The 24,356-nt window shown below is 47.0% G+C and overlaps 1 protein-coding gene across 3 annotated transcripts; it reads right to left on the reverse strand.

Moving 5' to 3' along the window:
* Nucleotides 1-728: 728 nt before the first annotated feature.
* FAM3A (FAM3 metabolism regulating signaling molecule A) lies at nt 729-14,085 on the reverse strand. 3 transcript variants are annotated; one of them, XM_051967779.1, is made up of 10 exons: nt 13,922-14,085; nt 7,199-7,312; nt 6,706-6,729; nt 6,033-6,101; nt 5,404-5,527; nt 5,177-5,235; nt 3,334-3,384; nt 2,154-2,238; nt 1,907-2,033; nt 729-1,545 (listed from the first exon to the last, which is right to left on the reverse strand). In XM_051967779.1, the coding sequence occupies exons 1-10, from the start codon at nt 13,932-13,934 to the stop codon at nt 1,447-1,449; spliced, it is 765 nt and encodes a 254-aa protein (XP_051823739.1). In that variant the 5' UTR covers nt 13,935-14,085; the 3' UTR covers nt 729-1,446. The 3 variants fall into 3 exon arrangements, with proteins under 3 accessions (XP_051823739.1, XP_051823738.1, XP_051823740.1); XM_051967778.1 differs by having other exon boundaries at nt 6,033-6,104; XM_051967780.1 differs by lacking the exon at nt 6,033-6,101 and having other exon boundaries at nt 13,922-14,076.
* Nucleotides 14,086-24,356: the final 10,271 nt, after the last annotated feature.

Here is a 24,356-nt window from a genome sequence, read left to right on the forward strand (position 1 = left end):
GCCACAGAAATGCTCAGACCATCGTGCCAGCGACCAGGCTATTAGCCGATATCCCTCATATAACCAGGTGGTACTGTGCTGCCGAGGGGGGTGGAATGGGCAAGCATAGACGGCATCAGTTTCAGGTGCCTGACACGGACCGTACATGGCTATCGTATGTAGCGTTAGTCTAGCTCTGGTCGCGATCTGTGTTTTTGGTTTTCTGTATGCACCTGCTTGATGAGTCTCAAATAAACTATGTGTCATTTACATGAAAAAGGCCAGAAGAGGTAGAAGAGTCATTCTGCTCACCTAATAGCTTCTGAATCTTAGTGTGAATTGCAAGGAGAAACAGGGGGACTGAGGCCTTTGGATCTATGGCAGAAGTGTTTAGTGTGGAGAAGGCTACCAGCCTCCAGCATTCAAGCATTGAAGATCCCGGCCAGTGGTTGGCCTTGTTTGAAGCCATATAAAGACTTACCGTGGCTTCCTGAAGCCAATCTCCATTTTTGCTCATCTGATCCAGGGGTCGTCTCACTGACAAAGAACTCGGATCTGGGGGCCCAAGGCTCTTTCCTGGCTTATCAGATGAGGTAGGTGCTTGTCAAGTCCAAATTCTATGTTTATTTCCCCTCAGAGGGACATTTCCTGAAGGTGAACCTGTTTCTGCTCCCTTCCCAGGTGCCCCACCGGCTCCCGGAAGGCTCTCTGGGTATCTGCTTACTTTGTGTATGAAGCAGCCCCAGGCATCAACTAGGAATTCCATTTATTAAAGGTCATTCTAAGTTAACTACAAAGAATTGCATATATCTTTAATTTGACATCTAAAAAGAAGTCATGAGGCCGGAAGACATAGATGTGGGGTTGCTGCGGAGCTCTTGCAACCACCCCGGAGTCACACCACTCTGCTACACCGAGTAGCACAGCCTGAGAGAGGGCAATGGGCTCTGGGAACCAGGGCAGAGAGTGGGAGAGGGGGGCTGTTGGCACGCCTAAAGCAAAGGCCAAAGGCATGAAGGGAACGATTCGGAGAGAAGGGGGGGAAGGAGAAGAGAGCCCTGGATGTGTTAGGGGTCCAACCTGGCCAGACCAGGGTCTGTGTGTATATGGTGTGGGAGGGAGGGGATAGGATTGACTGAAGGAAGCATCCCCTCCCATAGGGGTCTCACTATCCCACCACCTGTTACATTCAGTTTCCAAGAGAGCTGGAGTGATGTGGAAAAAGTGCAAGAAAGGATTCCTGGAAGGAGTAAGGCACTGGGGGAAGGGGCCCCTGAGAGCTCTGTGAATGCTCGGGGGGAGCAGGAGCCAGGTCGGCCTCCATTCCCATCCTCTCACCCCTCAGTCAGGTGGCTTTTTCCAGGAGTCATTCAATCCAGGGAAGGGCTGAACAGATTGCCCCCGTGGGCATTTCAGCAGGCCAGGTCTGCCGTGAGGTAAGGAAGGAGGTAGAGGCAGCACAACAGCTCACTGGGGGCCTACTGTCCGTTGAGGGATGCAGCCTTCAAGCTCCAGTGCCTCTGGCCAGCCCTCGTACTTGTTGGTGTTCTTGCTGTTCTTCATGTGCTGTGGGGTAGCCATGAGGAAAGGAAACGATGGAGAAGGAAGGGGAAGGAGGCCCTGCTGCCAGGGGGCCACTCGGCAAGCGAGTGCACGTGGCGGGGTTCTCTCCCGAGGTAACCCGACTTGGACTGTCATTGCTAATTAGCAGGGGGAACTTACCTTGACCTCCTCTGAACCCATTTCCTCCTCTATAAAATGGCCTTCACTTTGACCTACTTTCTAGGGGAACTCAGGAGTAGGGGAAGAGTAAAAAGGAGGGGGAATCCATTCCCTTGGCCCCCCGGCCTAAAGGATAAACAAAGTGGAAGATAGCATTATCCACCTTTCCCCGCCTAGGGTTATTCTGGGGGAGGACCCTACAGACCTGCTCAAAGGGGCTCTTGTCCTGAACTCCTTTGGCGCCAACAAACACCCAGCTGTCTCGGAAGGCCAGTTCCTTAGCGTTTGTGCTGCCTAGCTCACTGAAGATTTTCCTGGTTTCATCGTTCATCCTGCAGCAGACAGAGAAAGAAATCTGGGGAGGGGGTGGGGTGAAGATGGAGAACCAGGCTGCAAGGAGGGAAGAGGGGACGGAGAGGTGGAATCAAGAGTGTGGATCAGAGGCTTCTTACTTGGTGGCTGGGTCATCATAGGAAGCCACAAATACCAGCGTCCCCTCATGGAGTGGCCGGATGAACTTCAGTAAATCATTGACATCTAGGGAGAGAGGAGAGCGGATCCCCGTGAGCTAACGTCTGAGCTCTAGCTCAGGGACCCTGGAGGCCACCCAGAGGAGCCCCCTCCTGGATAGGTGAAGGGAGTGCTGATTGGAGGAATGAAGTCAAGAGCAGAGCAGGTGACAAACGGGCCCCCGGCCACTTCTCGGTGCTCCTACTCTCTGGAAGCTCCCTTGGGGAACCTTTTCACCAGAGGGACACAACTGCTGGCTCCCCTCTGCTCTCCCGTCCCACTGTTCTGCATGTGCACCGGGATAGTAGAGACACAAGCCCCATATACACACAAGGCAATCAGCGCAGCACTTCCATGGTAGCAGAGAACCAGAAACGATGAGCCCACTCATCACCGGGGCGGTGGCTGACCACACCGTGGTACCTGAATGCGATGGCGCCTTCAGCAGCGAGACAACCGTTCTGAGACTTGTCTGAGCTCAGAGAGCAAAGCGTGCACGGCCAAAAGAATGCCCGATTACCAGAGGAATGGATCAAAGAGCTCAGAAACCCGAGCTCTAAGCAACTGAAAACCCCACTGATGTTTCCGGAAGATATACAGTGACACGCGTGCCCCTTTTTCTTTGCAGATGGGGGCGATTCGTGCAGAATGCTGTCTACACTGGCAGATGATCGTCACTGAGTGTCTTTGATTAACTGCTTTTCTGTGTCACAAAACAAGGGAGGATTCAATCGCAGAGGGGGGAGAGGGGCCTTTTCTAGAAACAACTGTGACAAAAACGAACAAAAAGCACCTGCAAAATGTACCTTTTTTTGTGGGGGGGGGGAGAGCAGGCAATTGGGGTTAAGTGACTTGCCCAGGATCACACAGTTAGTAAGTGTTAAGTATCTGAGGCCACAGTTGAACTCAGGTCCTCCTGACCTCAGGGCCGATGCTCTCGGAATGTCCTTTCAAGAAGTGGCTGTCATTATGTCAGAGGGATCCAAAAGGAAAGAGAGAGCCAAAGTGGGGTGATCTTCCCTTCAACCCACCTGGAGCTCCTAAGGGAAGGACAGGCAGAGCTATGGAAGTGAGGGCTGGGAAGAACCCAGGGCTGGCCTCACTTGCTCGGGTCTCACTCACCTCCAGCCCACATGTCAAAGGATCTGGCCTCAAGGAGCTCCCCATTCACTCCTGCAATGGGAAGGTGGCAAGGTTAGGGCCGAGGACACCCCTGAGGGTGTCCACACACATGCACACATCCTTACCTCCCCCAAGGGGAAGCAGTCTGGGGCCAAAGAGCTTGTAAAGGGCTTCCGGCTGGTCAGAAGACTCAGAGCTAATAAGCCTTCGGAAAATGGGGCCCAGATTTTAGGCCCGTCCCCAGAGGGCTCAGCAGCAAACATTTCGGAGAATGTTTACTGTGGACACTGGAGGAGAATGGGAAGGAAGCCCCCGGATTGACAAAAACAGTGGGCAGAGCTGTCTTGGAAAACCACATCCAGTGCAGCTAAGGAAGAGCTGGGGGTACACAACTGAAGCTGGCGTGGGCCAAAGGTGGTTTGCCCATCCAGGGACAGCCTCTGGAGAAGATCCTAAAACCTTCCCCCTGCCCCGGCCTAGACAGTTTAGATAATCTCCCTTTTCTTTCCTGAAGGCTGAACTCCAAAGTCATGGCCTCCACGAAGCCATCTCTGATGGATGGCCTTGGCACTCCCATTCTGCCTCGCAGCCAAGGGCATTTACGTCCAAGGCCACTCCCAGCCTGGGGGGAAGCCGGGAGAAGCCTCCCCGTCTCAACACGGGCAAGCTTTGGAGACCTAACACCAGCTGGCACTTCAATCCAACCCGCTTTCTCTACTATGTGTGGACTGGGAGCCAGTCTCTGCCCTCTCCTAATGGCGCTCGGTCTAAGAGGGAATGAATAAAATCAGGATTTTCTTGTTTTTGCACCTGCCTGACAGGGAGTTTCTTGAGGGCAGAACAGTGCTTTTGCCTTTCTTGGTATCCCTAGTTTAGCTGGCACACAGTAGGGGCTTAATCAATGCTGAGTGTCTGAACTATGTCAGTGGCAGGGAAGAGAAATGAGACCCTGATTTCTTCATGGGATGCAAGAACCAACCAGCAAGCTAAGAGCTAGTTGGAAAGACAAGGAGGCAGCAAGGTCACCTCCCAGGGTCCTGCCAGATTCAGAACCTTGGGCGGTTGGAAGGGGCTGCTCAGAAGCTCTCCCCCAGTCAACTCAGTCCCAGTTCTCACCACTGGAAGGATTTGTCAAGGCCAGCCCCGACCCTCGGTCCAGGCTTTTGGCTGACGCCACGTCAGGGCCCGTTTGCTGGTTTACGCTGTGATCAGCGGGCTTTGAAGAGCCCCATCCTCATTTCTTAGGAATCAAGGAGAGGGCTGTCCCACGCCAGCAAGGGCACAAGGACAAGGTGAGCCATGAGAGGGGAGCTTTGAGGAGATGAAGATGGAGAGGAAAAGGAGAAGTCCCAGAGAGAAGCTTGGGAGCCACAGTCCCCAAAGAGGAAGGATTAGCACAGCAAAGACCTGGAAGTCATGTGGACTAGAGAAATCCCAAAGATGGAATCTAATCTGTTCTGGATTTTAAACAGAGCCTGTCCGACAGCCAATGTCTCGTTGGGCCAGAGCACCGGAAGGGTAATCGAGGGCCCGGCAGAGAAGAAGCCAAAGAAGTCGGACACCAACATCATCGGAACTGTCCTGGAAGAGTGCGAGAGCTGGAGAGGTCTGCAAGGGTCGGAGGCGACAGCCCAAGTGAGCCGCGGGAAGTCACGTTGGGGGGAAGCGAGGGCATGCCATTGACACAGGAGAATAAGGAGAGCAAACTATTTGGGGCTCTCCCCCTTCCACGGAGGATGGGCGGGGAGAGACGCAACTCCTTCCTCATTCTCCCTCTGGGTCCATGTACAGGATCTGTTCCCAGAGCCTGCCAAGTCCAGAATGGGGTGGGCTCCGGACTCACCATTCACCAGGGCAATGTTCAGCCCACGTCCGACATTGTCCTTTACACTGCTCATTAGCCTGGGAAACAGAAGGGTCACACCTGTGATGGGAGAATGGGGGGGAGAGGGAGAAAACCTATTCCTCTTTCCGCCCCTTGGCTCTCCCCACGATGGGCACCATCGTCCCGCCCATCACTCCATCCCCTTCTTCCCACCATCCCGGTGACTTGTCCCTCAATTTTCTCACATCTTATCCTCGAGGCAGATCTTGGGTCCAATGACATTGGCGGCCCCACTGACCACACGGAAGGCCAAGTGCTGTTCGGGACATGGCTGGGGCAGGCCACACTTATACTTCCTGGCCCGGGGTTCTGGGCAGAGACAGTGGGGCAGTATGGTCAACTTACAGGGCTCGGGGGCAAGGAGCAGAACTGTCTACTCAGCTGCCCCAGCCTCAGCGCCCTCAACAGGGCCAGGATCCGTGGCAGGATGCTTGCGGCACCAGGAGCAGGAAAGCAGAGGGGTCGGGGAAGAGAGAGTGCCAGCGAAAAAGAGACCCCAAACACAGGAAGGACCCGGAGTGGGGGAGGCAGCAGGCAGGCCGGGAGACTAGGAGGACGAGAAAGAAAGGTAGAAAAGGGAATGGTGGAGAAGGGGAAGGGGCCGAGCCCAGGCAAGGCACTGAAAGGGTGCCAAGTGGTCCCTGCCCGAAGCTCTCCACCCCTTAGAAGCTGGCCTGCTCCTTCTGCTGAGGTGAGCAGAGCTGGATGAAGGAACCTCCCCCACCCCTGCCCTCTGCCCCCACCCCTGGCTGGGTTTGTTGGAGGAGATCGAAGCTCTCTCTGTGCCCCATCAAACTCACGCAGACACACTCACTCTCACGCCTGGCAGGGCGACTGGCCTCGGGGCTGGGCTGGACTGACCACAGGGAGAAGGCCCTTTCTGCTACTGACAGGAGAAGAGAAACAGGGAGGGGGGAAGGAGGGACAGCAACAGAGAGGACAGGATGGGACAGTCTGTGAAACGCTTGGGAGAGCGCCCAAGGCAAGTAACGAGTGGCAGCAGAGAAGCGGGTGACAGAGCGGTGGGGGCCACAGGGCACAAGCGGAAAAGGGTGGGCCACAAGGAGGCCACCACGGGGCACATCCAGCCCAGGGCAGAGACGGAAGGCAGAAGAATGGCCGTGGGCTCCCAGGACACCTTTCAGGTCTGCCCTCGATGCCTCTGGGCCCCTTCCCCCCGCCAAGAGAAATCAAAGGGCCCGATGCCCCACTAGGGATGCAAGAGAAAAAGAGAATCGTGGGCTCTCAGACCAGCATCCCCAAAAGACCAATTGGAAGCACCCCTAGGGGCTCTTTCTAGTGTAGCCTCTGCCCTCTTTGTGCTGAGAAGCGAGAGCAATTCCCTCCCTCCCTTTCTAGCCTTCCACTCGGTAAGTGTGCCCTCCTCCCAGCAACCCAGGGCCCCCTGAGAGAAGACTGGACCAGGAAGCTGAGCTGCCACCACCATGCACAAGAGAAAGGCCGCGGGGAAGGGGGCAAAGACCTACCTGTGGTCACTGCGTTCTCGGGACCTGTGGAAGGGGGAAGAGGGGGGAGCAGCGTTACCTTCACTAGGAGATGAGGAGCCAGGATGGCTCCTGCCCCAGACTCTGGAGCGCCCCCTTGTGGAGGTACCCACACTAGTTTGACTCAGGTCTGTTCTTTGCTCTTATTTGAGAGATATTCAGAATGACTTACTTAATCACTTTTCTAGGCCCTGGGATTTCAGTGATGTAGGGAAATTTCCCCCAAATATCCTTTACCAAGACCAGTCAACATTTTCTCTTCAACTCAGTCTTAGGGAGTTGCCTCGAGAGGTAGATGTTACACATTAGAACCACAGGAGGGGGTGCTGCTAGAGGGGAGATGAGAATGGGGAGAGATAGGAAAAAACAGAGAGCCTCGTTTTTTAGCCCCGGCTAAGGAGCTGGGTGGCTCCCAGGGGAAAGGGAGGGGGCCGAGAATGAGCCAGCATGCACTGTGGGGAAGAGGTGCACTCACTACTGAAGAGCTGCTGTAGCCGAGAGAAGCTGCTCCCATGGGTCCCCAGGAGGATGCTGCCCATGATCCAGGTGAGGCCGGCAGTAAGGATCAGCACCACAATGCGCAGGGGGCCTGAGGAGATCCAGAGAGAGCTGCTCAGGGGCAGGAGGGAGGCCCCTAGGGCCAGAGAGGTAACAATCTGCAGTGAGCTCGCAAGTCTTCTAGGCCCAAACTCCTTAAACTAAAGGTCACAGCCCGCTATGGGCTCACGTGACTGAACAGGGCGTCCTGGAAAATCTGACCACAATAAAAGGTTTCTGAACGCAAAGCTCCAAAATTAATTCACAATCAAATGCGTAATGAACCTGAGGCCCTTCTGGCAGCACTTGCCCTTGGTACATTCGGAACACACACTTAACTTGCCAGAAACACCTTGGCTCAGATTCAAGAACAAGGCCTCGTAAAAATTTCTTGGATGAAAAGGGGTCTCGAGTGGAACGAGTTTCTAGGCCAACCTAGTCCTGAACAGAAATCCTCCTCCACCACTGCTCATCCATTTTTAGCTTGAAGACTTCAGAGATCATCACCTCCCCCCCCCCCCCCCAGGCAAATCCTTTCATTTTCAGACCCTGGCACCCAATTTCCCTTTATATTTAGCCAAAATCTGCTTCTCTATCTCCACTCCTACCCCTGGGAGCCCAGTAGAAGAAGGCTAATAATCTCTCTGCCACTGCAGACCCTAGAAAACACAGAGCCTATCTTCCTTCCTTTTCTTCGGATCAAACATCACTTCACCAATGTATCTGGGCTCATCCCTTTGACGTCCCAGCTGCCTCCCTTGAAGTAGCTCCAAGATGGCTCACATATTTTTGGAAGTATCATGCCCAGAAGTAAATACAGCAAAGCAGAAGGGTTCCCCTCGGGAGGGACCCTGGCCATATGGCACAGAGCCCAAGATCCTTTGGCTTCGGGGGGCTGCCGCTTCCCCCGCTGACCTACCAGACTGAGCCACCCAGGCCTGTCTTTAGCCACGCCAACATCTCTTTCATCATACCTTCCACACTCTGAGATGGATTTTGGTGAACCTGAATGCAGGACCTGGGAGTCTCCCTTAGGAGACTTCATCTTATTCAAGCAGAAGCAAACACACGTACACAGTGCCAACGATGCAAATGGAAAGAAAATGAGAGAAACCCAAGAGTACAGCAGAAGTCCGATGATCAATATTGGCCCCAAGGAGAAAGGAGAAACACTTCCCTCTCCCCTTCCTGCACAAGTGAGTGGGGGGGGGGCAGGGAATGACAGATGGGGAGTGCTGCTCATACTAGTCAGACTCAGCTAAATTGCTTCTTCCCCTTCTCTTTCTTTTTTCTTGTTACAAGGGATAGCTTTCTTTGAAGGGGACAGAGGTACGTTTGGAAGCAAAAATGATGTAATAGTAAAAAAAATCACACCCCAAATTTCCTCTTATTCAACTAGCAAGCACAGAGGCTGCCGAGATCTCTTTTGTGTTCCCAATTGAGGCACCCGCTGCATTTTAAATGTCATCTGATAACCATTCATTTCACAAGCATTTACTATAAATTTTCTAGAGGAACGTGCCAGTTCTGAATCTGTAATCCATCCAGGTAGACACTGGACTATCAATCATCAGTCTTCCTCTAGGCCATGCTACAGTTTATGTTTGTGCTACAAAAAAAGGTGATGCGGTTAGTCTGGCTCGTGTTGAACCTTAGCTTCTAGGAACAACTGGCCCAGCCCTGCCAAAATCCAATATTGATTTTTGCATTTCACGTTTGATTGTGCTCTGTAATTGATTTTATTCTGTATAAGGACCTAAGCCCTTTGGCTCCGATCGAGGAAGTTCTCCAGTTCAAAAGTTCCACTTTCCTATCACTCACTTTTAATTAGAGGAAAATTCTGAATATTCAGTTCAAATTCAAATCAACAGACAAATTCTTGTATTTACAAGTCAGTCACATTTAACTGAAGAAGAGATTCCAAGTTCAGTGCTTCCAGCAAATATGAACTGTTACCTCAACACCATCTGCAACTCACTTTAGCTCCGGGAGATCCATTATTTTCTATACCAAGAACTATCCTGGTTCAATTTCAGGACATCTATCGGAAGGAGGAGCTGTTATCAGCCCACGTGCCCCACTTGCCACCAATCTTACCGTCTCTGCCCCTAGGATTTCTTTAACCCAATCGTACTGTTTTCCCCACCTACCAAGTTGTTCTTTGTTCTGTGCAAGGGGGCCGCCTCTCCTTGAGGTCACCGAACTCACAGAGGAAGTCACTGGTGCTTTTTATTAATAAATGTGTGCTTTACTAATAGACTCATTGTGTTCCGTGCTTGGAACTCTCTGGACATGACTTGGCCTCTATGTGACTTCTCTGCATCTCACCCCCCAAAGCTGGTGCTATAATACTTCCTAGGTTCACAGGACTACAACCATCCTTCTTGATCCCTTTCACTTGTGGGATTTGGAGTGGATTTCATTTTCAACTTTCAATTGAGTAAATGAAGTAAAAAAGAGCAAAATAAGGCTAAAATTGTTCCATCAAATCAAACTCTGCTTCTTAAATTCCTACCCAGTGCTCTGGATCTACCCTCTGGGGTTCAGTGGACCAAGTTCCAAATCCATGGCTTTCAAACACCTGACCATAGCTAACAACATCCCAGTGAAGTTTTTTCTTCCGGGTCAACCTATCGCTACCTTCTTTTCCTTTTTAACACGAGGGGCTTTTATTAAGAGCTGACCTCCAAGGATTCTTCCACTTCAAAATATTGGACTTTTGGAACTGTAAGAAAGACTTCTGGGGAGTATTCTTTCATTTCAGAGTAAGCTGGGACGTACCTTCCAGGGCTCAGGAAGAAAGAAGAGATCGCAAAAGAAAAGACATTTCACCCAGAATGTTTTGAATGAGAAAATGTGAATAATCGAACAGAACAACGCTGGGGGATGTTCGTTTTTAATTTGCTTACATGTTGATGCTTAACAGGCTCAACCCCAGCTGGTGGGACAGATTGCAATGTTAAGTAAGACAAGCTCTGGACGGATTGCCTCCTCCCCTCTCTGGTCTGGTTAGAAGATATTACTATAGATTTGGGGAAGCAACTCATTTTTACCCAGGGGAAATGCATGTCCTAGTAACCTTAAAAATGCTGATGAAGCTCCTTTTTGTCCATTCAATCCTGTGGGCCCCAGATGCACTACTGTGGCCAGCACTTCTCACTGATAAAGTCCTAAAGCACAAGGATGACCACATGGGACTCACGCTCCTCACGTTCTCTCTCGTCCCTCTACTGTGCGGTGCATTCCCTTTTCACCACCACTTCTTCGAATCCCTGGCCTTTACCAAGGCTCAACTAGAGTGGCTGGGGGCACTACAAGGAGAAGAGTGGGCTGGAGTCAGCAGGACCTGAATTCAATCCAGCCTCACTTACCAGCCAAGTGACCCAGGGCAACTTCCTTTACAGGTCTGCCTTGGTTTCCTCACCTGTAGTAGTTGGAAGGATCCGATAAGATAGTATTTGTAAAGCATTCAGCCCAGCACTCGGTAGGCCCTTATTATTAGTTTAAGAATGCTTGTTCCCACCCTCTTTTGAATACCACCCCTATACAATACTATCATATCAGGATTCTCCTAGTGACTCATGCTTTGCGCCCTTCTCTAAACTACTTTGTATGTCCTTCTTAGGTTGTTCCCTGTTTCCATGTTTTTCTCCAATGAGGCTGAGGGGTGAAGAGTAAGTGTTTCATAAATGCTTGCAGAGTGAATGAATGAAAGAGCTTGAAACGAGTCTTAGCCATGGCAGCTGAGGTCGAATAAATGTGTAGAGCTCTTTAATAAAAGATGCATTTTGTAACAGATGGTTTCTCGCCTAGCATTTGTCCCAGTCTTCCCTCCCCAAACTTCAGCCTTTGCTTGCTTGGACCCGTTCCATGGGGAGTTCTTTCCTTAGCATAACTCCAAGGGCTACCCTAGTCAGGGGTCATTGATGCTAATTTGATGGGGGTGCTGGGGCCCCTCTGAAAACTCAATAACCTCAGGACTTTCCTCAGCTTAACCCTAAACCTCTTCAGACTATTAAGAGAAGGCTGAAACAGGAGAGAAACCAGAAAATATCAAAGCAAAGGGGATCTCGACTTGGACTTCTGCTATTCTGCAGAGAAGGACGGGAAGACAAGAGCATGTATGGGAGGTAGATGTAGCAGAAGGACGGACTCTGGACTCAGGGGTCCAGGGTGAAAAGGCTGCCCAAGAACCTCGGGTCACATGTACAGAAAGTATGGACACCCGCCTGCCCGTCCTGGGGACTCTGGGCTTCAGTTCCCTTCACTTGTAAGGGAAACGATCACCTCCCAGACCCTTTCCAACTCAATCTGCGGACAGTCAGGGAACCAATTTCTCAATGCAGAGAGCATCTCTGCCAGGCAGTCCGTGAAATTAGCCTACTTCGAGCCAGAGGCCTTTAAAGTTTGCAAAAGCACTTTTCTAAGGAAGGCAACATGAGCTCTCTTCACCCTCTAACCCCAAGCTCATCCATCAATTTGATCCACACTATGAGACTTGGGCAAACATGCTTGTCTGTCTTATCCTCTCCCCACTCCTCTTCTCCCCTTCCCCATCCCCTCCCTCTCTCTACCTCTTCCTTCCCCCATCCCCCATCCCTATTCCTCTTCCCTGCCTTCCTTTTTCTCCTCCTCTCCCTTCCCCTCTCCTCCCCCTTTCCCATCTTCCTCTTCCCATCTTCTTCCTTCCTTTTCTCCCCTTTTCCCTCCCCCTCTCTTTCCATCTCTTCCTTCCCACCTTATCTTCTTCCCTCTCTCCTTTTCTCCCTCGCTCATTCCCATTCTTCTTCCTTCCCAACTTCCCCCCTTCTCTTCCCCCTCTTTTTCTTCTCCTCTCTACCTCTTCCTTGCCTCCCTTTCTCCCTCCTCCTCTCTTCCTTTCCATTTCTCCTCCCCCATCTTCCCCTTTATCTCCTCCTCCCCATTCCCACCCTTTCTCCCTTCTCTTATGCCTCTTTCCCTCTTTTTCTCCTCTTCCTTCTCTCCTTTCTTCCCTTTTCCTTCCTTTCTTTGTCCCCCATCCCCACTCCTCTTCCCTATCCCTCTATCATTTTTTTTCTCCCTCCTCCTCTCTCCCCTTCCCCATCCCCCTCTCTTTCCAACTCTTCCTTTTCTCCCTCCTCCCCCTCTAGCCCTCTCCCTTCCCACCCCATCTTCTTCCCCCTCTCTCCATCTCTTCCTTTTCTACTTTGTTCCCTCCCCCTTTCCCATCCTTTTCTCCCTTCCTCACCCCCACTCTTCTTCCTTCCCAACTTCCCCCTCCCCCACCCTCTTCCCTCTCACTTTTTCTCCTCCTCTCCACCTCTTCCTTCCCTCCCTTTCTCCCTCCCCCTTCCCCATCCCTCTCTCCACCTCTTCCTTCCTTCCCACTTTCCCCCTCTCCATCTTCTTTCCCTTCTCTCCATCTCTTCTTTTTCTTCCTCCCCCTTTCCCATTCCTATCCTTTTCTCCCTCTCTCTTCTCCAATTTTCTTCCCACCTTTCCCCCTCCTTTTCCCCTCTCTTCTTTTTCTCCTCTCCCCACCTCTTCCTTCCCTCCTTTTCTCCCTCCCCTTTCTCTCCACCTCTTCCTTCCCTCCTTTTCTCCCTCCCCCTATCTTCCTTCCCACCTTTTCCCCTCTCTCATCCTCTTCCTTTTGTCTCCCCCTTTCCCATTCCCATCCTTCTCTCCCTCCCTCATCCCCACTTCTCTTCCTTCTCACCTTTTCCCCTCCCCCATCTTCTTCCCTCTCTCCCTTTTTCTTTTCCGCCCTCCCCCTTCCTCTTCCCCCTCTCCCTCTTTTTCTCCTCCTGGCCAACTCTCCCTTCCCTTCCTCTTCCCCTTCTCTACCTCTTCTTTCCCTCCTTTTCCCCATCCTTCGTTTGCAGGGGACCTCCTGGTTTATAGCTCAGAAAGGATATGGCTAGATCACTTAGAGCATTTCCACAATGATGATGGCTGACATTTATTGGTGTGCCGTTTCCACCTTGGCCAGGCTGACCTCCTTTGCCAACACTGGGGTGCCGGGACGGGGCTGAGATGCTAGCTCTGCGTGGGAAGTTGGGGCCGGCACCTTTGGGGTGGGGGTGGGGGGGGTCTGTGAGAAACGCTGCTATTTCTTTGAAAAGCCTTCCCTTCGCTGCAAGCGTACTGGATGGGAGAGAAAGCGGAGGCATTCCCAAGCCATCCCATCCTCGCTCCGTTTCCTCGGCAATACACCGGTTCTCCTAGCACTGGATTCCTCGGTTCGGTGGTCTCCTCTGGGTCGGGTCAAACCGGCCCACCGGCGGACGCGCCCTGGTCCCCCTGCTTCTGTCCCCCTCGGGGGTCTAGCGCTGCATCCCTTCCCACCCCCTCGGGCGATTCCCGGGCTCCGACCCTCAGAGCCTGCCAAAGCCACCTCCACCCGCCCCAGCAGATGGTGAGTCTGGCCGCGCAAGGTACCTCCGAGGCGGTCCTAGAAGCCTGGGACGCCCCCCGCAGCTGCCAGCACCGGACAGCGCTCCCAGCCAGCGCGACAACAGACCTTCGCCGCCCCCCCCCCCCACGCCGAAAGGACCGTTCTCCCTCCCCTGGGAGGCCTCTCCAGATTTCGATTTCGAGCCCCTTCCAAGGCGCTGCCCCAGTGACCCCGACCCCGACCCCCGCTCCCCCAGCTTCCCCGGAGCCGGCCCCCTCCTACCTGCCACCCTCATGGCTCCGTGGGTATGTAAGTGCGCCTGCGTCAGTGTGCGCGCATGCAGGGCGGGGCCCAGCGGCGCCCGGAATCTGGGAGGAGAGCGGGGGAGGGAAAGGGGCGGGCCTAGAAGGGGAAAATAGCCCGTGGGGGACAAGGTGTGGAGAGCTGCACAGACCGAGGCTGGCTCCTGTTCTATACGCACGCGCGCACGCCCGCCCAGTTGAAGTGGCGTGCGCAGGCTCCGTGGCCCCGCCGGCCTCACCGGGGTGCCCTCCCCCTCCCCCGCCCCCACTCAGTGCCTTCTGTTCGCCAGCCCCGGAATTCCGCGCATCGGCTGGATCTTCGAGGAGCACCCCTGGCCGCCGCTTGGGGATCAGCCCTAAGCCTGCAACCAGGCTGCCAAGGCCCGAGAAAATGGCTTCCTCCAAAGCTCCAAACTCCAGGCCCCCGGCGCTGGACTCCCTCCTCCTCCTCCCCTTCCCCTTCCTTAGCTGCTAGGGTGCAGCTTTCGGCTGGTACCAGGCACGCTGCTCAATACTTTTGGTGTTGGTTTGTTTTAATTTTTAAATTGCTTTAATATTTTATATTTATAAAGTTATATTTTTTACATTTGTTTTTTAAAACTGAGTTCCAGATTCCCTTATACCCCCACCCCCACCCTTGTCCCCCCATTAAGAAAGTACATGTGAAGTTTTGCAAAATATTTCCATCAAATTCATGTTCTAAAAGAAAACCCAGATCTCCCAGTGCTCAACACTTTACACATATGTCACTGTCTCTTACAACCCTGAGAGGCGGTGTCATTCTGACCCCCATTTGGGGGATAACTGAGCCGGGGCCCAGGGACGCAGTACTGAGTGTCTGACGGCAGACTGGCAACGATTTGCGTCAAGTCTTAGCCGAAGATCTGCAGATGCTTTAAAGGAAAACCGGAAACTAGTCAATAAACACCAACAGTTATAGTGGGGCTATATATGTATTCCAGATATCTCCAACTAGAATTTACAAATAGAAACTTACCAGTTAACATCCGGGCTCTAGCTGAGATCTCCACTTGATTTTATAGATTGTAGATAGTCAAGCGACCTGCTCATCTTAAAGCAAAGGTGGTACTAAAGTTAAACCAGAAAGTCTCTCATCACCACTTTTTTTCATCATCTTCATCATCACCGCCAACTTTTGTAGGACACTACATGTTAGGCATTGTGCTTAGCACTTTATATCTGTTATCTCATTTGATCTTCACAACAGCCCTAAGAAGTAAGTACTTTTTGGAATGGGCTGAGGCTCGAGTTGATGCACTGAGGTCCCAAGCATGTGAGGCTAAATCCTCATTGGTCCATACTCTATTAATATATATGCTTGGAGAAAAAATGGCCCCGCCCACTCTTTGTGCAAGTCCTGATGTGTTGTATAGGAAATGACGATTTTGGTGGGTGGAGGCAGGGGAGTGGAGAGGGAAGTGGAAAGAGAGACTGCTGGCTGGCGTCTTGTCACAGCTGCTTGCATTGCTATGGCTATCCCCCTTTACCTCTGATTCCTCTTCACCTTCAATCCTTCTTCACCTCTACTAAGAATAAAGATAGAGGATTTCCCCCTAATCTGAATTCCTGACTCCGGCTCATTTTAAATACGCAGTTATCACACTGTCTTATCCTCATTTTACAGATGAGGAAAGTGAGGCAAACAGAGGTGCGGTCACTTGTCCAAGATCACACCACTAGAAATGGATTGAGGCCACATTGAATCTTCCTGACACTAGGCCCCGTACTCTTACTGTGCCATCATATCCTTGCACGTTCTAGCAGTCTTCTCCTTGGATGCCATAATACAGGTTTTCTGACTGGTATTTCTACAGGCACACTACAAGTATTGAGAAGCATTGAATCCCACAGCAAAACAAAATCAATACAATCATTATTAGTATTATATGACACAACGTTTCCAAATTTCCTTGATCTAGCCTGTTCCTGGCAACCATCCTCAAATTTTCCAGTCTGATATCCCTTCATGTTTAATTTCCTTAAAACCCTTTCTTAATTCTCCAATGTACTTCAAGTGCTGGGAAATATTAAGGGTTGTACAACATTCTGTTAAGGTTCATTTAAATATGTCCTATTCTATCATCTTGGTTTTAGTTCATGAAGTAATGTTTCTGGGAAACATTTTTCTTTCTTTTTTTTTTTTAATTTTTATTTAATAATTACTTTATATTGACAGAATCCATGCCAGGGTAATTTTTTTTTTTTTTACAACATTATCCTTTGCACTCGTTTCTGTTCCAATTTTTTTCCCCTCCCTCCCTCCACCCCCTCCCCTAGATGGCAAGCAGTCCTTTATATGTTGGATATGTTGCAGTATATCCTAGGTACAATATATGTTTGCAGAACCGAACAGTTCTCTTGTTGCATAGGGAGAATTGGATTCAGAAGGCATAAATAACCCGGGAAGAAAAACTAAAATGCAGATAGTTCACATTCGGGAAACATTTTTCTTTAAAATTCTATGTCATTAATGCATCGTTGGTGGAGTTATGAACTGATCCAACCATTCTGGAGAGCAATTTGGAACTATGACCAAAGGACTATCAAACTGCATATCCTTTGAGCCAGCAGTGTCTCTAGTAGGCTTATATCTCCAAGAGATCATAAGAGGGAAAGGGACCCACATGTGCAAAAATGTTGGTGGCAGCCCTTTTTAAAGTAGCAAGAAGGGGCAGCTAGATGGCATAATGGATAGAGTGCGAGCACTGAAGTCAGGAGGACCTGAGTTCAAATCTGACCTCAAACACTATTTTCTAGCTGTGTGACCCTGGGCAAGTCACTTAATCCCAATCGCCTTAGCAATTAAAGAAAAATAAAGTAGCAAGTAACTGGAAACTGAATGGATGCTCATCAGTTGGAGAATGGCTGAATAAATTATGGTATATGAATGTTAGGGAATATTCTTGTTCTATAAGAAATGATCAGCAGGATGATTTCGGAGAGGCTTGGAGAGACATAAATGGATGCTAAGTGAAATAAGTAGAACCAGGAGAATATTGTTCACAGCAACAAGAAGATTATGTGATGATTAACTGTGATGGACTTGGCTCTTTTCAACAATGAGGTGATTCAAGGCAATTCCAATAGACTTGTGATGGAGAGAGCCATCTGCATCGAGAGAGGATGTGGGTCACAACATAGTGTTTTCACATTTTCTGTTGTTTGCTTGCTTTTTTTTCCTTTCTCATTTTTTCCCTTTTGATTTTTCTTGTGCAGCATGATAAATATGGAAATATACATGGAAGAACTGCACAAATTTAACATATATTGGATTACTTGCTGTCTAAGGGAGGAGGTGGGGAGAAGGGATGGAGAAAATTTTGGAACAAGGTTTGGCAAGGGTGAATGTTGAAAACTATCTTTGCATATATTTTGAAAATAAAAAGCTATTATTTTAAAAAGAGGTTAGTAATTGACCCATCCTCACAGATTGTCCATTTTAGTCCACTCAGAAACTTAGATCGATATCCTAATGTCTTTAACTAGAGTGTCAGTTGTTGACCGTACTTGGTATTTTTTTTTTCCTTTGTTTTTCTGGGACAATTTTTAAAGTGTTTCTTCCAGCAGATCTACTTTCTTTCTTTTTCTTTTTCATCAATTCTCTTTTTTTAATGAAAGCTTTTTGTTTTCAAAACATATGCAAGATAATTTTCAACACTAACTCTTGCAAAACCTTGTGTTCCTAATTCTTCTCCCTCCCTTCCTCCATCCCCTCCCCTAGACAGCCCAATATATCTTAAATAGGTGCAATTCTTCTCTACATATTACCACAATTACCTTGCTGCACAAGAAAAATCTAATCAGAAAGGGGAAAAAACGAGAAAGAAGACAAAATGCAAGCAAAAAACAATAAAAAAGTGAAAATAGCATGTTGTGATCCACATTCAGTCCCCACAGTCCTCTCTGGCTGTAGATGGCTTGCTTCATCATAAGAGCATTGGAACTGGCCTGAATCATCTTGCTGTTAAAAAGAGCCACATCCAACAGAATTGATCATCCTATGATCTTGTTGTTGCCATGTACAATGATGTGGTTCTGCTCATTTCTCTTAGTATCAGTTCATTTAAGTCTCTCCAGGCCTCTCCGAAATCATCCTCCTGGTCGTTTCTTACAGAACAATAATATTTCTTAACATTCATAGCCCACAACTTATTTAGCCATTTTCCAATGGATGGGCATCCACTCAGCTTCCAGTTCCTTGCCACTACAAAGAGGACTGCCACAAACATTCTTGTACATGTGGGTCTCTTTCCCTTTTTATGATCTCTTTGGAATACAGGTCCAGTAGAGACACCAGCAGATCTACTTCCTAGGTTCCAAGCCACTTATAGAAGTTTTCTAGGTAATGCTGCTTAAACCTAGCAGTGGTAAGACTTGATATAATTTAGGGTCTGACAAAATTTAAACAGCTGTGAATGGCACTTCAAATAAAGCTGGAAAAAGAGGATGGAGCCACTTTTTGAAGGTCAAGTGGGGACTAAGGGATTTACATTTTATCTTATAGGTATCTTTTTGCTTTTTGTTGTTGTTGTTGTTGTTGTAATTGTTGTTGTCCTTCAATCTCAAAGAGAAACAAAGTGACATCACTATGTTAGAGCCAAGTTAGTGTGTCCAACTATAGCGGATCAAACTAATATAAACTTAGAATGCTCTGCCAGAGGTTGGATACAAATTGTCCATGTGAACAACTGGGGGCTTCTCTAACTGCACATTTCAAATTTCTTCTGGGTTACTTCAATTCTGCTTTGCTCACAGAATACAGCCCCTTCTCTGATGAGGGCACATTAGACTGGGCTGTCCTGTGCCAATGTTTCCCATGTCATACAAGCGATTCTAAAGTTCTTAAGAGATATCCTGAGAGAGTCCTCGTATCACTTTCTCCGACTGCCTTGTGAGCATTTGCCATGTGTCCCCCATAAAACAATTTTTTTGGCAAGCGTACATTTGGCATTTGAACAACACGGCCAGACCAACGGAGTTTGCGCTCTGTGATAAAGTTGGAATGCTTGGCAATTTAGTTCTAAAAAGGACCTCAATGTCTGGTACCTCATCTTGCCGAGTGAGCTTCAGGATCTAAGACAATTCAAATGCAAGCAATACAATTTCCTGGCATAGCCCTGGCATATTGTCCCGGCGTACGACAATGAGATCAGCATAATGACTCTGTAGAACTTCAGTTTGGAGTAGTCAGTCTAATACTTCTGCTCTCCCACACTTTCCTTCAGAGCCTCCAAACTATCTAGCTCTGGCAATGCATGTGTCGATCTCGATTTCAGTGTGGACATCCCTGTAAAGTATACTGCCAAGATAAGAGAACTTCACCATTTGATGGTCCCACATATAAATGGAGTGGTGCTGGCTGACGGAGGGCCTGTGTTTTCTTGGTGTCAACTGTTAGGCCAAAATTAAGCAGCAGAGAATCCAGCCATACTTTGTTGCATCAGCTTCAGAAGCTGCACTGAATGCACAATCATCTGTAAACAAAGAATCATGCACCCGCAGTCCCTCCGCTTTAGCTTTGGCCTGTAGCCTTTTCAAGTTGAAGAATTTACCATCAGTGCAGCAGCTGACTTTGATTCCACCTTTGTCCTCATTGAAGGCGTTTGACAACATGGCTGAAAACATCCTGCTAAAAAGCATGGGAGCGAGCACAGCTTGCCACTGATAAATGGGAAAGCTTGTCTAGAACCTGGGGAAGCGCGCCATCATGAAATTGACACACTGTACAAATTTTGACGTAATTTCCCATAAGCCCTCACAACTGACAGGATCAAAGGGCCATGACCAGATTTACAAATGTGTACAGACTTCCCTTCTGCTCCTGGAATTTTTCCTGGAGTTGTTGGGCAGTAAACACCGTCTCGACTTCCTTGGTCCCTTCTGAAGCCACACTAGCTCTCGGGTAGATGACCTTTTTCTAGGTGTACGGTCAGCCTATTAAGGAGGACTCTGGCAAGAATCTTGCCAGCAATGACAGATCCCCCTCTCCCCGGGACTGTCACAAGATAATCTATTCCCTTTACCTTTAACTCCTGGGTCATAACTTCTTCTTGCCATATAATTTGGAGAATTTCAGTCAGCTTAAAAGGAAGCCTCCAAAGGACTTGATGGGGGAAATGACAGATCTGTGTTTTCAGAATGTTTTAGCTGTTAAAAACCTTAGCTTATCTTTTTGTAGTGGCAAGGAATTGGAAATTGAATGGATGCCCATCAGTTGGGAAATGGCTGAATAAGTTATGGCATATGAATGTAATGGAATATTATTGTTCTATAAGAAACGATGAGGAGGCTGATTTCAGAAAAGCCTGGAAAAACTTACACGAACTGATGCTAAGAGAAGTAAGTAGAACCTAGAGAATATTGTACACAGCAACAAGAAGATTATGTGATGATCAACTATGATGGACTTGGCTCTTCTCCACGGTGTAGTGATTCAAGGCAATTCCAGTAGGCTTGGGATGGAAACTGTCATCCTCATCCAGAGAGAGAATAGTATTTTCACCTTTTATTATTGTTTGTTTCTTTATGATTTTTTCTTTTTCATATTTTTTCCCCTTTGATCTGATTTTTCTTGTGCAGCATGACAAATGCAGAAATATGTTTAGAAGAATTGCACGTGTTTAATCTATATTAGATTGCTTTGCTATCTGGGGTAGAAGGGAGAGAAGAGGGAGAACAAATTTGGAACAAAAGGTTTTGCAAGAATGAGTGTTGAAAACTCTCTTTGCATGTATTTGGAAAAATAAAATGCTATTAAAAAAAAGAATCAGCAGTTCACTTCTCCAAGGCCTAATAAACAGAGCCCAGAATCACTACCTCATATGGACTTGTATCAGTCCATTAATTTCAGTCAGCTTAAAAGGAAGCCTCCAAAGGACTTGATGGGGGAAATGACAGATCTGTGTTTTCAGAATGTTTTAGCTGTTAAAAACCTTAGCTTATCTTTTTGTAGTGGCAAGGAATTGGAAATTGAATGGATGCCCATCAGTTGGGAAATGGCTGAATAAGTTATGGCATATGAATGTAATGGAATATTATTGTTCTATAAGAAATGATGAGCAGGCTGATTTCAGAAAAGCCTGGAAAAACTTTATTTATTAATACTGATTGCCAAAGAGCAGGGGTCCAAATGAATCATTTCTCACATATGTTATCTATAGGCTAGAGGAAGGATGTAAAGAAAAAATCCTGGAGGATTTCCCTTGTCTTTTTTCCAGTGTATATGCATGTAATGTAAGTACCTCCAGATACATAGTTTCATTTGTTTTATGAAGGAGAGTTTTGTTTTTTGTTAAGTAGTTCTTCAGTTGTGTCTCTCTGTGACCCCATTTTGGTTTTTTTTGGGGGGGGGGCAGAGATACTTCTATAATCTCAGATTAGAATTTACAAACCATAATTTGCATAGCTCTTTCTTAAGGCATCCCCTTTCACAAAGTTGATAAAGTTTTAAGATCTGTAAAAGTTTAATGGATCTGGCAAAACCTTTTATACACAATGAGACTTCCCAAGTAAACAAATTGATCTTTCTGACTGCAGGCTGGGTACTGTATGGTGCCACCTAGCCGCCCACGATACACTATAAGTAATGACCATAGCAATCTCATCTCCTGTTTAATAAATGCAAAGATCCAAGCTTTTAAGACAAGAACTCACTATTTGACAAAACTTGCTGGGAAAACTAGTAAGCGGTTAGTCAGAAACTAGATATGCACCAATACCTCACACCATATACCAAGATAAGGTCAAAATAGATACATTGTTTTGATATAGTGATCCCATAAGCAAATAGGGAGAGCAAAAATGGTTTACTTATCAAATGTATAGATAAGGGAAGATTATGACAAATGAGATAGAAAGCATTATGGGATATGAAATGGATAATTTTGAATACATTAAAAAGGTTTTGCTTAAAATTAAGAAAACTCTGAGGTACTACACACCTCTCAGATTGGCTAAGATGACAGGAAAAGATAATGATGAATGATGAAAGGGATGTGGGAAAACCGGGGCACTGATGCATTGTTGGTGGAGTTGTGAAGTGATCCAACCAGAGAGCAATTTGGAACTATGCCCAAAGGGCTATCAAACTGTGCATACCCTTTGATCCAGCAGTGTTTCTACTGGGCTTATATTCCAAAGAGATCTTAAGGGATGGAAAAGGACCCACATGTGCAAAAAAATATTTATGACAGCCCTTTTTGTAGTGGCAAGAAACTGCAAACTGAATAGATGCCCATCAACTGGAAAATGGCTGAATAAATGATGGTAAAAAATGATATGGAATATTCTTGTTCTGTAAGAAACGATCAGCAGGATGATTTCAGAGAGACCTGGGGAGACTTACATGAACTAATGTTGAGTGAAATGAGCAGAACCAGGAGATCATTGAACACAGCAGCAGCAAGATTATACAATGATCAGTTCTGATGGACATGGCTCTTTTCAACAATGATATGACTCAGGCCAGTTCCAAGGTTCTTGTGATGAAGAGCCATCTACACCCAGAAAGAGGACTGTGGTAACTGAGTGTGGATCACAACATAGCATTTTCACTCTTTTTGTTGTTGTTTGCTTGCATTTTATTTTCTTTCTCACTTTTTTCCTTTTTGATTTGATTTTTTCTAGTGCAGCAAAATTATTGTACAAACATGCATGCATATATTAAATTTAACATATATTTTTTTACCATGTTTAACATATATTGGATTACTTGCTATATAGGGATGGGGGGAAGGGAAGAAATTAGAACTCAAGGTTTTGCAAGGGTTAATGTTGAAAAATTATCCATGCATATCTTTTGAAAATTAAAAATTTTTAATAAAAAAAGAGAAAATTCCAAAAGCAAAAATAAAAAATGTTTTGCTCACATGAGACTAAGTCAAAATTAGAAGGAAAGCCAAAAAAAAAAAAAAACCAAAAAACAAAAACTGGGGAGGAAATAGCTTACAGCAAATTTCTCTGAAGAAGACCTCATCTCACAAGTATCTAGAGAACTGAGTCAAATTCATAAGACTACAAGTCATTTTCCAATTTGAAAATGGTCAAAGGCTATGAACAGACCGTTTTTAGACAGAAATCAAAGTTATCTATAGTCATATAAAAATCCTCTAAATTATTGATTAGAGAAATGTGAATTAAAACTCTGAGGTACCATCTCACACCTATCAGATTGAGTAACATTACAGAAGAGGAAAATGATAAATATTGGAGGGGATATGGGAAAATTATAATACTAATGCACTGTTAGTGGAGTTGTGAGTTGCTCCAACAATTTTTTTTAATATTTTATTTTATTTTATAATAACTTTATATTGACAGAATCCATGCCATGCTCCAACAATTTTTGAGAGCAATTTGGAACTATACTCAAAAGGCTATCAAACTATGCATGCCTTTTGACCTAGCAATACCACTACTAGATCTGTATCCTAATGAGATAAAAAAAGAAAAGAAAAAGAAAAGAAAAAAGGAAAAGGACCTATATGTACAAAAACATTTATAGCAGCTCTTTTTGTGATGGCAAGGAATTGGAAATCAAGGGGATGATCATCAAGTGGGAAATGGTTGAACTAGTTGTGGTATATGATTGTGCTGGAATATTATTATGCTATAAGAAATGAGCAGGATGTTTTCAGAAAAACCTGGAAAGACTGATATGAATCAATACAAAGTCAAGTGAACAGAACCAAAACAATATTGTACATAGTAACCACAATATATACAATGAGCAACTGTGAATGAATTAGTTATACCCAGTAATGCAAAGATCCCAAAAAATTCTAAAGGAACCATGATAAAAAATGCTAACCATTGTTAACAGAATTTTACAGTCTTGTTCTCTAAACTCTGAAGAGCCAGACAAAGCAAGCTTAGAGGCAGCTTTTTAGAAATCAAGTAGCAGCTTAATGAATCACTTTCAGAGTGAGGAATACAGTTTGTAAACTGGAAGTTCCTGGCCAGGAGACCTACTGTTCCAGGAAAGGCAGAGATTTTATAGACAAATCATAAATGGGAAGGGAGGGGGAAGGTGGATTATAATACAATCATTTTCAGGGCCTAAGTGGTTTCCTATGACAAGCCCATGGATCCAGAACGATACGGGTGTTTTCCAGTCCTGTGGGAACTTGATCATTTCAAATCACAGAGGTCGTTATTTAGTGGGGGGACAGGACCAAAGTTCTATGACGGGAACAGATTCTACAATGTTTAATTCACTTTACTTAATACACAGGAGAATTGATTGATCATTTCAAACTGCATTGTGAAACTCTGACTCTCAGGTCAGAAAAGGAAGCTCTGAAGAATTTAACTTAGTATATTCATTACTATCATTTATTAATGTCATATCAATTATTATAAAAATCATAATTTCCTTTCACATCCCCTCCTTTTAA

This window comes from Antechinus flavipes, chromosome X (genome assembly GCF_016432865.1).
Source record: "Antechinus flavipes isolate AdamAnt ecotype Samford, QLD, Australia chromosome X, AdamAnt_v2, whole genome shotgun sequence".
Classification (NCBI taxonomy): domain Eukaryota; kingdom Metazoa; phylum Chordata; class Mammalia; order Dasyuromorphia; family Dasyuridae; genus Antechinus; species Antechinus flavipes.

What these genes read in the sequence shown, in the direction of transcription:
- FAM3A (XM_051967778.1), bottom strand. An exon ending in CGAGAACGCAGTGACCACAG is followed by an intron (nt 6,105 to 6,705) that starts GTAGGTCTTTGC and finishes TTCTCCTGTCAG; the next exon opens with TAGCAGAAAGGGCCTTCTCC. An exon ending in GAACATTGCCCTGGTGAATG is followed by an intron (nt 3,385 to 5,176) that starts GTGAGTCCGGAG and finishes TTCCCATTGCAG; the next exon opens with GAGTGAATGGGGAGCTCCTT.